The following is an 18,663-nucleotide window of genomic DNA, read 5'->3' on the forward strand; positions in this document are numbered from 1 at the left end:
GAATCCTATCGCACATAAATGATAAAGTTGTATATCCATTACTCGACATAACTGACGAATCCTATCACAGATGTATGATATAGTTGTATATCCATTACTCGACATAACTGACGAATCCTATCACAGCTGTATGATACAGTTGTATATCCATTACTCGACATAACTGACGAATCCTATCACAGCTGCTTGATATAGTTTTATATACATGTAGCGGGGGATGTTATCGTATATGTACTGATAGGTTAAGCTGACAGGGTTAAGCCTAACGCTAACTATATGCTGTGTCTGTACTATGTGTACCTGTGTCACCTTGACCTTTGCTAGTCCTCTGTTCACGTGTGCTGTCTCTGGTCGATGTTTTTGTCGTGCATTGTTCGTAGTCGCTTGCTTTTTCGTCAGTGTCTGTCGTGCCTGTGTATCCTCTGTTGTGATTGGTCCTTATAGTTTTGTATTGTTAAAAAGTTGGATAAATTCAGGGTTGTGTATCGTATACTGGGCAGTCTGATGGATTAGTTTCCTGTGTGCTGTCACGTCTCCTCGCCAGTACTAATGTAGCGTTAGGGTATTTCGGGTCTTGTGTGGGTAGTATTAGTGGTGATGTTTGGGTTTAGTTAGGTCGTACAGGTATGGGGGTTGGTTTTAGGTTAGGATGTTAGATATAGCTAGGCCTATGCTGGTGTGTGTTTATATGTAATTTTATGTTGTAAATGTTTACATCGTCATTAATAAATGGTTAATTGTAGTTCAAGGCGTTTGTTTTCTCTCTATACGACAGATACAAGTTACCCATCGAACCTGGGTTGTTGGTCCACAAGGGCGAGTCGGGTGCAGTTTGACGTACGCAAACTGGCCCCGACACGCTCCTGTTACAAAAGTGGTGTCGTATTGACCAGAGCTTGTTCTGTTTATAGAGAGGAGGAAGTGTCTTGAATAAAATCCCTGTTATAAGTTGTTTAACTTGGTCAGTTTTATTAGTGGTCTTGGAAATAAACTAATAGGTACACCAATGGCACAGGGGCGCGTCACTGTAAACAGTAATGGCGGATAGCCCAATGATGTGGAGCCTATACAATATTGTAGGGACAATGGCAACATAAGGCAATCGTAAATGTTCTGTAAAGAAGGTATTGAATTACCTGTAAATACAGAAAAAAACCTTGCATTTAACATTAAATAATCCAACACAGACAACACAAATTCTGTTAATTTTTATTAGTCTCTAGTCAGTAAGTATTATGGGACACATGTAGACGTAAATAGAACGTCCCTTGAAGACTTGTCAAACGAAACAATGCCTGTACTACAAGCTCGTGTGTTTGATAGTCAGGTAAATGTGGCACGAAAGGGAGAGTCGGAAACCACAAATGTGAGAGGAGTGGGCTCAGCAGGGATATCCGGAAATGACACTAGGTATTATTTCCCATATAATTATCTCCTAACAGGGTAGAAATGGGAAGTTTAAGAGGGTATGTCATAGTGAAGGTGTATGAAAATAGATGTAAGCCATTGAACTGGTCAGGTACCGGTGTAGGAGCTGTATGTGTCAATGGAGGGGCAAACGAGGCTATCGGAAACATTGATTGGGTGAAGGGGCCAACAAAAGTGTATACATTCCTGCAGGTGGATCTTTGGTCTCTCTCAGATCAACCAAAGTGTGGATAGCAGTCAATTTGTACATATAGGATAAGTCGCCATGGGAGTAGGCGCACGACTGCTAGGTCTGACTTGGGAGAAAGTGACGCTTCCACGGGGCATCGTTGTAGGGAAGAGGAGTTCCGGTCCAAGTTTAAAAAAAAAAGGGAGATGGATGGCCTATTGCTACCAACGTGACCATGGACGAGCTAGCGGAGAGGAATCAGTAATCAACACCGATGACTGTGGCTACCACGACCTGATGAAGGAAGACCTAGGATGTGTAATTGAACTGTGCTAAAAAAATCAATATTACCCGAGACATTCCGGAAGTACTATTTGTTCGGGTGTTTTTACTTTCATATCTATTTCAGAATTACAGACTTTATAATTGATAACGTGTATGCTATACTGATATATTTTTTGTTTGTTTTTACCTTTCAATTATATTTTATATGTATTAAACTTTGTTTTAACATCATAAAAACGGGGACTAACTTTTTCAAAGAAGGGAGGTGTGTAGCGGGGGATGTTATCGTATATGTACTGATAGGTTAAGCTGACAGGGTTAAGCTTAACGCTAACTATATGCTGTGTCTGTACTATGTGTACCTGTGTCACCTTGACCTTTGCTAGTCCTCTGTTCACGTGTGCTGTCTCTGGTCGATGTTTTTGTCGTGCATTGTTCGTAGTCGCTTGCTTTTTCGTCAGTGTCTGTCGTGCCTGTGTATCCTCTGTTGTGATTGGTCCTTATAGTTTTGTATTGTTAAAAAGTTGGATAAATTCAGGGTTGTGTATCGTATACTGGGCAGTCTGATGGATTAGTTTCCTGTGTGCTGTCACGTCTTCCTCGCCAGTACTAATGTAGCGTTAGGGTATTTCGGGTCTTGGGTGGGTAGTATTAGTGGTGATGTTTAGGTTTAGTTAGGTCGTACAGGTATGGGGGTTGGTTTTAGGTTAGGATGTTAGATATAGCTAGGCCTATGCTGGTGTGTGTTTATATGTAATTTTATGTTGTAAATGTTTACATCGTCATTAATAAATGGTTAATTGTAGTTCAAGGCGTTTGTTTTCTCTCTATACGACGGATACAAGTTACCCATCAAACCTGGGTTGTTGGTCCACAAGGACGAGTCGGGTGCAGTTTGACGTACGCAAACTGGCCCCGACACGCTCCTGTTACATACATTACTCGACATAACTGACGAATCCTATCACAGCTGCTTGATATAGTTTTATATACATTACTCGACATAACTGACGAATCCTATCACAGCTGTATGATATAGTTTTATATACATTACTCGACATAACTGACGAATCCTATCACAGATGTATGAAAGAGTTGTATATCCATTACTCGACATAACTGACGAATCCTATCACAGATGTATGATATAGTTTTATATACATTACTCGACATAACTGATGAATCCTATCACAGATGTATGATACAGTTGTATATCCATTACTCGACATAACTGATGAATCCTATCACAGATGTATGATATAGTTGTATATCCATTACTCGACATAACTGATGAATCCTATCACAGATGTATGATACAGTTGTATATCCATTACTCGACATAACTGATGAATCCTATCACAGATGTATGATATAGTTGTATATCCATTACTCGACATAACTGATGAATCCTATCACAGCTGTATGATACAGTTGTATATACATTACTCGAAATAACTGACGAATCCTATCACAGATATATGATACAGTTGTATATCCATTACTCGACATAACTGACGAATCCTATCACAGCTGTATGATACAGTTGTATATACATTACTCGAAATAACTGACGAATCCTATCACAGATATATGATACAGTTGTATATCCATTACTCGACATAACTGATGAATCCTATCACAGCTGCTTGATATAGTTTTATATACATTATTCGACATAATTGACGAATCCTATCACAGCTGTATGATATAGTTTTATATACATTAATAACAAACCTTATACGGGGATTAATGATATTTGTGGGACATTTGTTAGGCTCTCTGTATGTATCATGGGGTAAACATGAAATGATTTAAATCTCTGCAAGCAGTAAAAGGTGCGAGACGTCTCTGCCCAACTCAAACTAGATTACTTCTAAACAGTACCATGTGACTGACGAACATTAACGTCTTCAATGTGTACCATCTCCTTGTATCAGGTTTTGTAATTAGTTAGGTCAAATGGTTTCAGTAGACATAGTTTTCCTTTTGATAAGGCGAAACTAATGTCTAAAACATCACATACATTTTAGTAAACCTGTTAGACTGTCGTCATCCTAAACATCACATACATTTTAGTAAAACTGTTAGACTGTCGTCATCCTAAATCTTTATTGAATCACATTTTCAATGCTCTAATCCTCAACAACTCGGTCATATGACTTCAATAGTCCAAACCAGGGTTAGGGCATTTCCCTCCAAAAATGTTCAGGGTGATTTAAAAAAGAATATAAGTTTCACTCTTTGTTGTTGAATTAAAAAGTATGCTTCAATTCAGATAGGCGACACTATGAACATATGAATTCCTATTACAAATCGATCACATTTGATAAAGTACAAGGGAAATACCACCATGTACTCCGGAAGGAAACGAATCGATCGATTGAATCCTGGTATGTGTGATATCACGTTCTCAAAATGTGACACCAGACCTCCTGGACTATCAATGAGGATCAACTTCATACCATCTAAATATAATTATAGCATTCATATATTGCAGTGGACTTTTACCATTCATTAACCCGCATCTCTTGAAATTGTTTCGTATGTATTGGGTTCTACTTCCAGGGTCATATGAACACGACTATCAAGAGGATATTATACAATAATTTAGAATTGTATAGAATCCCAGTTTTGTCTATGAGGCGACTGCATTGAGATATTATCATTCTCGTCTTTCGATACATCGTGTTTCATGCTTAGGTCTCACATTTCACTTTTTAATTACGTCTTCCTCTGAATGCATTAATCGCATGGTTATATTACAGTTATTGAAAAGAAAGGATATGGACTCAAGTTCAAATCCATGACCTAAATCAATTTTGAAATCCACATGAATAAATCTTGAAAGGAAAATCCTACCTTTGAAAGCTGCAAAAGAGGTGAGCGAACCCGGACAAATGATTGTTTTGTGTTATTGGGATACGACACGAAATAATTAAACGATTGAAATGAAAATTGACATAATTGATCTTTGCGCTACCATTTGCTTTGTTGCAAAAGTGTTCTATCCATATTAACGCTTACTTTTCTCAATATCTAGACATTGTGGAGAAAACACGCAAAATATTGATTATTTCAAAATAAGAATGAAAAAGCCACAATTCTTGGTAAATGTTTAGCGCTAACAGAGATATTATTTCAGATGAGAACACTTTACCTACAAGTAAGAGTCACTTAGTCTTTTATCATTGAGTGGTTCGACCATACGTCGACACTGCCTCCATATGGCCTTGTCTGTTGCGGTGACGTTTGTCAGTTTTCTAACTATCGTAGTTCTCCAGGGGAAGGTCACTCCAAAGGGACCCGTAACATTGCTTCATTCAAGTAATCACTAGCCACAATCTTTGCTTAACATAACCAACATAAAACGTTTTCGGGCACAACTTTTTTTATTTCATTATATAAAATGTCTCAACAATAACAAAAATAATGAACCAGCAGAAACTTGGCCATTACAACAGTGTACTAGGATTGAATGGCTGGGGAGTTAATTGTATCTGTTTAATACGCTTTTTGTATCATAGTATACCCTGACAAATGAATATAAAACATTATCATGCATCTGGTTTGTCCTTCTATGTCTCGTTAGGTATGTCTAGAGCTAAAATTACGGAAATCAAGAAGGTTAGAAATGGGTTGGTCCTAACTCAAACACTAACTCTAACCCAAACAATAACCTTAACCCAAACAATAACCTTAACCCAAACCCAAACACTTACATTAACACTAACTCAAATGCTAACCCTAGAAATAGGCCTGAACAAATTTAGAAGGCGGGAAGTATTACCACAATAATTTAACATATTAATATTGCATTGGATATTTAATAATCTTTAAAAATATCAGTAGGTGTTTATTTTGTCATTGTTCATGAGATTAGTAGCATGGCATGCTGTTTTATATAAACATGACTTTGTATAGTGATAGTGAAACGATATATATTACAATATTATAGATGTAATAGAAAGCTCCTTGATTATTTTAAGCTGATTAAATAGTGTTTATCTTTTTTTAATTTTATTTTATATTAGATACAGTTCATGAACAACTGTAATGTAATAATGTTTTTCCGTTAGACAAAGTACAACTGGACGGACGACGCCATGACATGTGTGACATCCAATGTACGAAACACTTATGAAGAGTCTTGGTACAGTTTCTTGTATAAGCAAATTGTGTATGATATAATCTCAAATTGTCGTAGTGAACGATTGATTGAAGAGAACACCTGCTATCAACGTCAAGTGACACGAAATTATGCACTAAAAGCGTGATGAGAACAAACTGGGCGTGGCTAGTTCCTGCTCATTAAGTAGGTTATTTTCACGCTTGATCCTCGTGTCGGTCGAAGGATTGTCTAATCATGTTTTTTGTTTCTTCGGAAAAACGACTTTTTCCAACCCCATCATCGGAGATTCGAATGCAAGAGATGTGACAAAAGATAGTCCAAATGTTATCGCGAGAATCCCTAGATAAGACATCACCTGCAAGAAAGAGTAGAATAATGATGAATCGGAAAAGCTTATTATTACCTGCATGAAATAAGTGGAAAAGTTTATTTATCATAATGATAATCACATGCAAGAAATAATTGGAAAAACTTATTTATTATATTGAAAGATTACAGAATACGACATTATCATATAAGGCAAGTATAAGTTAAAAGACCACTGGAAAAATTATCTGAATGGCGAAATTTATGATTTCTTTTTCGGGGAAAAAGGGCTACGTTAATTACATGTGTGATGATGACAAAACATGGTATGGAACTGATACCAATGTCACTTACCTCTTCAAATACTGAAAAGTACATAGGGGCATGTTGCGAGTTAGCACGCACGCTGATGATGATAAGATGTATTAGGTAAGCACAGTAGGATAGTCGGCTGAGTGGAACCAAACCCTTCCAGGAGAGTAATGTATTAACAAAACCTAAAAAGTGCGACACCATTTGATTAATAGAAAAATGCGTTGTTTTGTGACCTCTTATGCTTTAGGATAATGAAAAATAGTGGCTCTTAACAAAATATATTAACGACCACAAAATTGTCAGTATGCCCCCTGCTACTTTTGTGATGTTAGTTGTATTTTATAATGTGTTGATATATTACATTTTTCGTCAGTCAGACACCTATTTTGACCCCAGTGCTCTTTCCGGTGATGAGAAGCTGTTACAAATACATAATATTTATCATATAAGGAGAACGTTTCAGAATGTACCTCCATTTCCAGTTGCGCATGCAAATATGACCCAGCAGATACAAATGCCCCATGCACTTCTATGGATGGTGTTGTAAAATGCAGCGACAGGTGTTGATAGTACTGTGCCAGTCAGTGAATCATACAGGCCGTATACGATTAAACAGCCCACAACAGTCGCTACCAACCAGCAAATCAGGTTCACCAGCTACAAATGAAATAACAAATTTAGTAAACTTATGTTTCAGTATGTGTTTTCACTGAAATACCTTTCAGGCAGAGTAGAAGAATTGCACCTACTCTACCCATTGTGCGATTCGTAATAGGCAACAATAAGTTTGGAATCTGATCTTTTTTTTCCAAATATGCTTTTTCTTCTTTATAGCTCCCTAAGCATTGCCTCACATTCGGTTTTTTAGTTCGCCCCTGCGCGGAAGATTATGGGCTCTTTCCCTTGCTCGAGACTTGCTGCATTTTGCTTGTGTTCACTATTTAGGTCGGCGGTATGGACTGATTCTTTGCTTATCGTGTGATGAAACCGGGTGAGATGACTCACTTGCCAATTGACCGTTAAGTAAATATGATCTTTTATCTATTTAAGTATCGACAATGAATCTTGTAGAATGTATATTTCATAATAATCCTACTTGATAGTAAATACGCTAAGAGGAAAAAATAACAGGTAGTTCCTACCTTGTTTATTTTACAGCGGCAGTTACACGCCTGTAGAATATATCCTCCCATTATTCCAACAATGTACGGCCCAATCCTGCACCAAGGTTTAAAATAATAGCCATCCATGTAAGAGCTGCCTCCACTGAAAATTAAATACATGTATGATTACGCAACATGAAATATTCAACACATCAATCAGTTTTTTTTACAAAAAAAAATTTTTGGCTGATGCGAACAATTAAAACTCAAAACATCTTAAACAAAAAGGAACTACATGGATTACAATTAACAATGTTAATTTTAACAATCTGAATAATGTATCGTATACATACTCCTTGGATGTTCTTTGTTCCAAAGGTGTAGCTGGCCACCCATTTTCTGAGTTCAGCACTCCAGTAGTTATAAACGTCGCCAGCAGAAGCACACCACAGACAATAAAACCTAAATTTCTTTTGCTGTAAAGGAGATTAATTAATGAGAGGTATAGGTACTATACAGGATTTTATTTTTTATTTTCCTATTTTTTTTTTTTTTTTTTTTATTATCATTATTTTTTATTTTTGTTTGCGGGGTTGGGGTTGGGGGTGGACAGAACTCAAATTTGAGCGGATAAATAACTGAAATAGAGAAGTTCAATGATGAATCGGCGCAACCAGCGTTTTTCTTAGAAAACCATATACAGAAACTTCGATTAATGCAATCATATTTTATCGGAAGGTTTTTAACGGAAAAAGTGTTATATCAAGATAACCGGGACAATATGTACAACTACAGTAATAAAAGTCATGATGGAATCTAGCTCATTAAAGTATACACATGTCAATTACCATTGTTTGCCGGTTTTCATTTTGGCGTATCCACAGATAAGTATCATATTAAATTGGCGTTCTCCTTGTACTTATCGTAGGTAAACAGAAACGTTAATCAGCATAACGATATTTTAGCAGAATGCTTTCAACACGAAAATTGCTAAAATAAGATCACTTTAAAAATATGAACACTCACAAAATGCAATAACATACAGCAGGTAGTTTACTTAATTTGGTATCACTGAATTTAAAATATCTCCGATTCCTGAAAATGTTTTAATCATCACTTATTTACAAAGTTATCTTTATTCAAATGATTTAAAATATCGCTTTGTATTTCTTCCGAGAAAATAAAAAAAAAACAAATTATTATGATTAAGAATAAGAAGCACGAAGAATGAACTTGATATGCCAGGGATATATCGGCTCGACACTGAGTTTGGAAACTATCATAATGTACTTACTAATAGAGCGGTATAAGCATCAAAGGGCTGATGACGAAAAACTGCATATCATTGGCCAAATACCATGACCATCCAATACACTGAAATTCAAATCAAAATGCATTTAATCCTTTTGCAAATGTAACTTCTCTTCAGAAATATCCCTCATCTCTAATTACATACGTGATATTGTGCTAAAACAAAGAATTTTAAATTAAAAAATACCAGCTTATTTGTGCTAATTAAAACCGGATTTCTGTACGTGTATAGTAAAGGTTTCTTTGGATTCAATGTAAAACCCGTTGTCGTTATACCAATGGTAATGTTACCGAGTGTCGGGTCACCATTTGAATATTATGAAATCTATTGTTGTTTAAATATCTATTGTCCAAGTTACCATTTTATCTGTTTTTACAATGTTGTTGATGTACAGCAGATTTGTCCACCAGGTTTCCTTACAGAAATCCCGCTCGATTCCGTTTTTGACCCAGTTAGGCCCACCGTCGCCACCCATATATCGGGTCAGTGTAGCGCTTACCATCAAAACCAGCATATAAGGTGGAGTTAATCTAAAACAATCACATTTGATGGTCATTTCTAATTATCTGTCGAGATCGTTTCTGAGAAATTTAAGTAGAAAACCTTACTCCGGTGGATGCAGGCATTTATAAAAGGTGTTTTTTTTTTTTTTTTTTACATGTGTGAAGTTCCCAAGAGTGCAGAAAAAGGCATACATTCTTAGATTGAGACTAAGGTCAAGACTAATTATAATGTTTAAGGACATTTCTAGAATTGTATGATATATAAAACATTTTACATTCGTTCGAGAGGTATTTCTTACTCTCTTTTATTAAAGGGTTCGTTTAACATTTGTGCAACTCCGAAGAGTGCAGAAAAATGCAGACATTGTTAGATATGCATAGGACTGTCTGAAATGTTTAAGGACCCTTCTAGAATTGAACGATAAATTACACTCGTATGTCTTACATACCTCCAAAATCTATGGAAATAAAACATAACCCAGTTCATCTTTCCACCAGTTTTCTTCATTTCCTTCATAAATAGGTAGGAGAGGAGAAGACCGCTAGAAGTATAAAAACAAAATAATTATGTCGCTATTTTGTCATACTTTTGATGATGAAAGTCCAAATATACGCAACTTTCACCAAGAGCAAATAAAGAAACGTTATTGTCATATATAAACAACACGCCAAAAACGACTAAGTGTTTTGATGTAGAAAATGTCTGCAAGACAAAACTGTCCTCGCTGCCATGTTAACTTTGCATTAAGTTGGACCAAAGGTCATGAAAGAAGGAAGTTACTAAGTGCTTAAATTCAAACAGTTGATGATTTTTCTATATATAGCGTGTGTGACGATGGCCTTGACCTTAGAACCTTGAAACACAGCGATGTCCGAATTATACTCATACTTGACCGAAATCTGTTAAAGTTGTTGCTAGGATTTTACATTGAATCAGGATGGGACACGCGACGTGATCTGACTAACCCCCCACCCACAAAATTTAATGTCGGGGCATAAAAAGAGGTTGTAGTGTCATCAAACATAAACACGATATACAATGTTTGATTCCCTGTAAAATGGTGTTTAGTTATATACAATTATAGCCAATAACGTCGAAACATACTTTTATTAACCTGAGGAAAGGACGAGGTTAATATCTTATTCAAACAGTAAGACATGATTGGCGTAACAAAAGAAAATTATTTATATCTTAATTTATGAATAATGAAATCACTCTCAAACTTCCAGAGACATTGTTGTAATTGCTTACATACATGTACTAGACTTTGTTGGAAAATATGAAAAGGAAATATTTCATAATCTATTTTTGGAAATACAAGAGAGCACGAGAGATCGATATTATTTTACATTTTACAAGAGAAAAAAAGCCGTATATAATTGAATATTACTAAAACAAAGTACCTCATGGTGAAAAAAGAATCAACAGATACGAAGGCATTTCCTATTGCCTGGAATGTCCATCTATTAAACATCTCTGCGTAGAAAGGAACACTATTCACTGAGAAAAGAAACGTAAACATTCTCAAATTATTATCAATTCTACTCAGAGCAAAACTTGTATATCACTTATTCCTTTCATACGAAATGTAATATGCATCCTACTCCAAAGATTTGAATATATATATATATAAGTTTATCCTATAATTCGTTTACTTAATGCGTTTAAGTGGTTTACTAATTGGTTTTAAGTATTCTGTGAGTATGCCTTTCCAGTAATATAAAATTAATTTATGTTATAGTTTTCTCATAACATTTAGATAATAGTCTACCCTATAACATGAAACGTTCGTTATGTTGAAACATTCGTTGTTTTCGTGATCGCTAAGGAACCGCCAATATAAATACAACAAATATTGTTGTATAATTACTTTTCTTGTGTGAATGAAATGATTTGAAAGCTAAAAACCACGAAAAAAAGTATACGAGAATATTTCATGTTATATAGTATATATAGGGAACCTATGACAACCGTTATTAATACAATCCGACTGAAGAGAATATGTGTAACAGGTAAGTATACCACAACCAGTATAGGATTTACTTCTTCAGCTTCATCACACAAATAAACAGTGGGGCGTATGTACACAATTTCGTACACTTCAGAACACGTGCGCTGTACTGGTCATTTGTATGATGAAAGTCACCAGTGGAGTTACAGAAACGTAACGCTTAGATCCAATACTGGTTGTGATTTACCAAAGTGTATTTAGTGTATTTGATAACAGCCATCGTGAAAAACATGTTTTCATACGGCATAACATGATTTTTATTAACTAACAGTACATGTGAGTGTATGTGTTAACGGTACCGGTTTTATTTACTAACAGTATATGTGAGTGTATGTGTAAACGGTACCGGACTCTCACTTTTATTTACTAACAGTATATGTGAGTGTATGTGTTAACGGTACCGGACTCTCACTTTTATTTACTAACAGTATATGTGAGTGTATGTGTTAACGGTACCGGACTCTCACTTTTATTTACTAACAGTATATGTGAGTGTATGTGTAAACGGTACCGGACTCTCACTTTTATTTACTAACAGTATATGTGAGTGTATGTGTAAACAGTACCGGACTCTCACTTTTATTTACTAACAGTATATGTGAGTGTATGTGTAAACGGTACCGGACTCTCACTTTTATTTACTAACAGTATATGTGAGTGTATGTGTAAACAGTACCGGGCTCTCACCTGAAAACTGCAATCCAGAGGAGAAATTATGACCGAGAATTACCCATGTGATACTAAAAAATCGCATGCCATTTATAGCAGTCAGGCTACCTTCGCCTTGGGAAGTACTTAGAAGCTTTTCGCCATTTGTCATCACGGAGAAAGACATAAGGATTTTTCCAACTGTGCCTGGAAAAAAATAGATGAAATTTATAATGAAATCATTGAGGAAATCGTCTATTCAGCTATAAGATTTATAATGAAATCCTTGAGGAAATCGTCAATTCAGCTATAAGATTTATAATGAAATCCTTGAGGAAATCGTCAATTCAGCTATTAAATTTATAAATAAATCACTGAAGAAATTGTCAATTCATCAATAAAATTCGTATAAAAATCATGCAAATAGTTATCCTAGAAAGGACCAAGCTTTCCGTGCCACTGATTTATCCACGCAATAAAGCTGGATACACATTTGATGACTTTACATTACAAAAGGTCAAGTGCCCCCTGGTAAAACCTATTCAATATATTCCTAAAATTGTATCGATCTATGCATATGATTAAACTAAACAGCCCAATAAAAGCCTTCGAAGTTACTCAACCATGCGATTAGATTGTTTTTGTATATTTCAAGGACAATGCGCTTTCAAGAATTCTGTAATGTATATTTACCTTCTTCTTCTCTCCCAACTACAATCGGTTTTCTGTTTAATTTTCTTTAGAAGCGATGTACTTTCGTTAAGAGAAGATTCTGATTGGTATTGTTCGGCGTCCATCTTGTTTTTCTCCATTTCATTGTATTTCTCTTGTTGTATCTTGCGTTTTTGTCTTATATATCGAACAATGAAGGCGTCGTATCCCGTTCCGAGTATCATCAATAGTCCTATGATACTACAAATGGTTCTGCAACACAAAAACAGTTCGACATGGTGTACCCTGTCAGTGATTTTCTACGAAAGTGTGGCTACGTTTATTGTGTCATCATCTATTCAATATCGGCATAATTAACTACGTGTATTTATATGAACATTTTTGTGTTTGATGTTTACTTAATTGATGACATTTTTGTGATGGGTGTGATGTTTTAGAAAGTCTTATTTATATGAGTCAAGGTTTTGCTCTAAGCTCAAATGATTATTTCGTTATATTCCTACATTTATTTTGTACTCTGACGTATACGAATTAATCATACAAATTGTTAAGACTTCATATCTTGATCCCATACAGTGATTAGTGTTGTTACCAAGTTATTCTGAGGTTTATTAATGGAAGTTTGCTGCAAACTAAGTCACTGTGACCCACTTTTTTTTTCTTTTTCTTTTTGACTGAATGATAAACAATCTTTCCCTAGCCGAAATTGCAAAAGCTTTTATTTTACTCCAATATGTTAAATTTTATAAGTTTTAACAACAAAAATCATTTTTTAAGTGTGAACGGCCATGTGTGTAGATTATGTGCAGTGCACGTTGTTATACAAATGTAGTAGCCTCGTTCTCGGCTCCGTGACAAATCTCACGATAAATATTTGTATACACTGATATCTCAAGGACTCCCCCGGTCAAGCGTCCAGGCCAGTGGTCATTTTAATGTTAGGAGAGAGTGAATGAGTATCTTGGATTGCCATTAATACATGTGTGCAACTAGAATTTTAGATTGTTTGGGAGTATGTGACTTTAACCCCAGTCGTTGTTGATCTGTTGTATATTTGTGCACGCAATAATACCACACATAACTTGCTCCAAGTTAAGACATAGCTAAGTCGTTATTACGAGATACTAAGTCGTTATTACAAGATACTATGTCGTTATTACGAGATACTAAGTCGTTATTACGACATAGCTAAGTCGTTATTACGAGATACTAAGTCGTTATTACGAGATACTAAGTCGTTATTACGAGATACTATGTCGTTATTACGACATAGCTAAGTCGTTATTACGAGATACTAAGTCGTTATTACGACATACCTAAGTCGTTATTACGAGATACTAAGTCGTTATTACGACATAGCTAAGTCGTTATTACGACATAATATATTTCTTCGCTGTGACCCTAACTGGCTTCCGTAGTACGCAGGACGTTATGCGAAGATTGACTAGAATATTGTACATACGTGCACGTTAACGGCAAAGAGCTTCTTTCGGGCAGCTTCGCTGCCCGAAGAGCTTCGCTCTTATAATAAGTATATGCTACTGCGCCGTTAAACACTCATAGCCTAACAATGAAAGGATTGTACATAAGGCGCACAGGTTATTAGGGAATTGAGAGTTACATATAGTCAAAACAATTAAACTGCACTATACCGCTCTAGAGGATCAACTTACATGCTGACAATGGCTCGGGCGTCGTATTCTGTCTCCACTGTTGGGCAATCAACGATATAGAAATGCATTTTATCGGACAACAGTGATAATGCTGCAACAAAAGTTCAAAGAAAAATCAGCATCGCCCATTTTAACAGCATATAAGTCATGAAATGTTAATAGTAACGTTTAGGAGGCTGGGTACATGCACTATGACACGCATGTATCTCTTACACAGGGTTGGTGCCTTTCTAACTACCCGTCCTCTTATGTCGTATGAAGACTAGTTTTCCTTAGAATATTTTTTCTATGTATACTTACTACCTTGTTATGAGAATCACATTCTATATACGCACCGTTTATATAACTTTCGTTGTTGAGAGAACTAGAAAATCCACACAAATTCGCCTATTATAATTTTATTAGAACTTACCTAAATTCATCAAGGTGTCGGCATCTTTTGCACTACACGTTTTAGGAACACATGTACCATATGTGGTGGCACCTATATTCGGTATACCCTGAATAAGTCAAAATGAGTAGTTATATTACTAAAGATACCATTCACCTTCTCAGGCCGTGCATTCTAAAAAGAATACCCCTGCTGTTTTTAAGTTTTGTCTGAATCTGTAAAATTGGTATTTGTAGTACAATTTTATAATAATGTAGACAGTCCCTTGTATAGAGGAATGTTGTAAGTTGACAATATTGTTATCGTTATAATTAGCGCACGAGACCACTATGTCTTACATAGTTTGCAAAGCCGTCAATTCGCCAAATTGTTCGAATCTCGCTTCGAACGGCTATATGGATTTGATTAAAAACTTTCTTGGGCATTCTTGGAGAAGGGAACTTATTGTATAATTGGCATGCCTGACTTTCATTCGTGGCAGAGACGTGGCCCTAGAAATCGTCTAGTTCCCTACGCACCAAAGGATTTCAACTAAATTTTATTTAAAGTATTTCTCTAAACCTAGGACATTTCACTCCTTGAATGTGGAATCTTGTCTCCTGAATGCAGAGAGCTTGGCCAAATTGGAGAGATAGTGTTTTGATACTAATGATTAACATGTACAAACATTTTACATGTATAAACTATAAAATTGCTTGGAAGTCGAAGTTGAGATTGGCCGATCGCCAACCAAGTAGCTTTGGACGGGCTTAATGAAACGTAAGCCGGTGCCCTGTTAGTTATTTATTATAAAAACCTCTACCAGAAGGTAGTATGACTTACCAGGTTTAAGCGTCCTTTACAGTACTTCCCTTGGAGAGTGTATTGTGGGCCTGTGTTGTTCACCATGTCTACATAGACTGTTCCCGATACGCCATTACACATGTCATATGATCCAATCCACTGAATGTTCCCGTCAGTTATCCCACTGCCAGGCTTGCCAAGGGAGTCGAGAACTGAAAAAAGGAAGCATAACAAAGCAAAGAAATAAATATAATCCTCAAACAGTGAATTTCGAGCTAAACGGAAACGTATGCCTCTTAAAGACGGTGATTGATAAAATAATAGATTTTCTATCATTTACCGGATGTCTTAGGACATAACTGGTGTAAACAATCTTTGGTACAACTTGCATTTCTGTTCTTCAATGCAGTACAGATGAACAAAGTTTGCCTGGGGTCGACTTTGTTATTTGTTGTCGGTCATATGAACTAGCACACATGAATTAGCCAGTCAACAGGCCATTTCCATTGCACTGAAATGCCATCATTTAGACCTACCTGATTACATTATACTGAAAACGGAGCCACCTATCTTTACTGCTACTCTTGTAAAGTTAAACGTCAAACTTAGATATTCAGGGTTATCTGCTTTGATAGATAAGAGTTTCTCTCAAAAACTGTATTATTGGACGGTGCAAGTAAAATGTCTAGTTCTTGTAGGATGAGGATTATCCCTCTGCTCACACAAAAGTGGAAGAAACCTAAAAAATTATCCCTATTAAAGCATTTCGTATCATGAAATATAATCTTCAGGTTGGTAATATATCACAACCAGGTTATGTTTTAGAGTGACGTTACGTTGACTGACCCCTTCATCAGACAAATAACCAGTAAGCGGAAATGTAAAATTGGAGTTATGTTTACGAGATTGTAATCAGATGGATAGCTCCACCTATAATCACCGGAACGTCAATCTCAAATCATAAACCGATTGTGATTGTCTATGTAAAACAAATTCTTTTTACAACAATCGTAATTATTTGTCTACCATATATTTCATTTAGTTCTGAATGGCGGCCAAGACCAGGGTATATTCAGTCTCTTCACGGGGACAAGGGGACAAAACCGATTGACTTTAATTAGAATTGGTGCTCGTTACTTGACATTCAATTTTCACAGAGTGTAATTAAAGACTGGCTGATCAATTGATAGTTATTGCCGTTTCATCCACTTTGTCTTTGCCCATTGCTTGGCACCGTGACCTTGGCTATTGCGGAGCATACAAATCTCCCAAATGCAGATAAAATCTGCAATATTAATCGGTTACAATAATCGGTAAATAACTATACTGCGATTATTATTTCACAATAAACATTATAAAAAGATTATTCAATAACATATCATGATCAAGCTATGAAATGAGTACCATGATTCCTATAAAGTTGAGCTAGCTGGGAGTGGCTGATGCTCTCATCTTAGAATGAATTGTTTTTTATTCGTACTTACTCCGCGTTGCCCAGTATTCCTTTCTTTGTATACCAAGTATAATTTGTTGTGTGTCTCTTAAACATGGATCAGATACATTATACATCCTTGCGGCTTCACTGTCGAGAGTGAAAAGGGCGTCCTGAAACTTCTGTAGGAGTTGTGGTAAACCACTGTCAGCAATGCTGTAAAACAATTCTTCCCTCGCTTCCTTTTCTTGTACAGTCAAATGTTTCCTTTTTGCAAATTCAAAAACATTTGCCATCATTTTGTTATACTGTGGTATTTCATCAGCTGCCGTGATGAAATTTAATGTAAAACCAACACATGTTACAAACACGAGGATACGTGTATGAAAATACATGTTTGATTTAATCGTGAGGATGTGTCAATGTCGTGATGGGAATTGCTCTGTTCCTTCGATTCATTAGGTGTATATACCTGGCCTGGAGAGATAGGTGACTTATGGCCACATGATAACACATTTGCCCTTAATCAGATAATAACTAGTACGTCACTGTGTGTTACAAAACGACCAAGTGACTTCTCTGTGTACACAGACCTTTAAGGAGTGACAGATGATGTACTAGTGTGAATTAGTACCAGTTATAGCTATAAATAGCAATGATCTCAACGTACAAGTATTGTACGATTTGACAAGCCATTTCTATCCTTGTACAATATTGTCCGTGTTGTAATAAAACGTTATGCCTTCTATCACCGAGTAAAACAGGTAAAAACATTCGCAACTGCGACTAAATTTGGAATCACGTATAATTCACGCAATTCAAATACTAATGGTAATTTTGAATCTTTAAAACTGTTTTATGCATTGTAAATGTATAGATTTGGGCGCACCACTAAAATTTAATTGATTAATTGATTTAATAACTGAATTTAAGTTGATAAGAGCAATTGCCTTACATATCAGTATACAGAAAGAACAATTAGCCCAATCACAAATTAGCAGAATGCTTCTAAGCCCGAAACGCTCTGTCGTTAATTGTGAAATACGATTTTAGGTGAACATATCATTTCCACATTTTGTGCAAACAGTTGTCTTGAGAAAGATTCTGTAGCGAACACGGGAAAACAAATATAGTATGGTCAATAGATAGTTGTGTGTGGTCAAATATAAAAGTTCAAGGCTAGCCGATCACGACATGTCAACTGGTGTATATGTAACAGTACGATGTCTGGTGATGAAATTATCAATGACTGGTAAACAATGATATACACTGATTCTACCAGGTCGTCCTAGATAGATACTTGAGGGATCTATAAATAGTTATCATATGTTACACACGATCTGAGTCATAACCAACACGGACATTTCACAATTTAAAGGCATGTCCCTTCTTCACCTATAATGTACATATATGGCAATGATCATTTTAATAAGATAATATTGATGTACTCCATATTTTTTTCATTATATTGAAATGTTACCTAATTGATCAAGGGTTTAATG

The 18,663-nt window shown here is 35.9% G+C and overlaps 1 protein-coding gene across 1 annotated transcript; it reads right to left on the minus strand.

The window, feature by feature from the left end:
• Positions 1–6,404: 6,404 nt before the first annotated feature.
• LOC117345208 (nose resistant to fluoxetine protein 6-like) lies at positions 6,405–17,652 on the minus strand. Its single transcript, XM_033908226.1, is given in 15 exon segments — positions 6,405–6,814; positions 7,103–7,289; positions 7,775–7,898; positions 8,089–8,211; positions 9,030–9,109; positions 9,406–9,577; positions 10,000–10,092; positions 10,955–11,051; positions 12,250–12,417; positions 12,904–12,931; positions 12,933–13,134; positions 14,556–14,646; positions 14,968–15,055; positions 15,769–15,941; positions 17,214–17,652. Coding segments are annotated over 15 exon segments (2,163 nt in total). The 5' UTR covers positions 17,458–17,652; the 3' UTR covers positions 6,405–6,521.
• Between the last annotated feature and the right edge of the window lie 1,011 nt (positions 17,653–18,663).

The sequence above is a fragment of the Pecten maximus genome, chromosome 16 (genome assembly GCF_902652985.1).
Source record: "Pecten maximus chromosome 16, xPecMax1.1, whole genome shotgun sequence".
Lineage (NCBI taxonomy): Eukaryota > Metazoa > Mollusca > Bivalvia > Pectinida > Pectinidae > Pecten > Pecten maximus.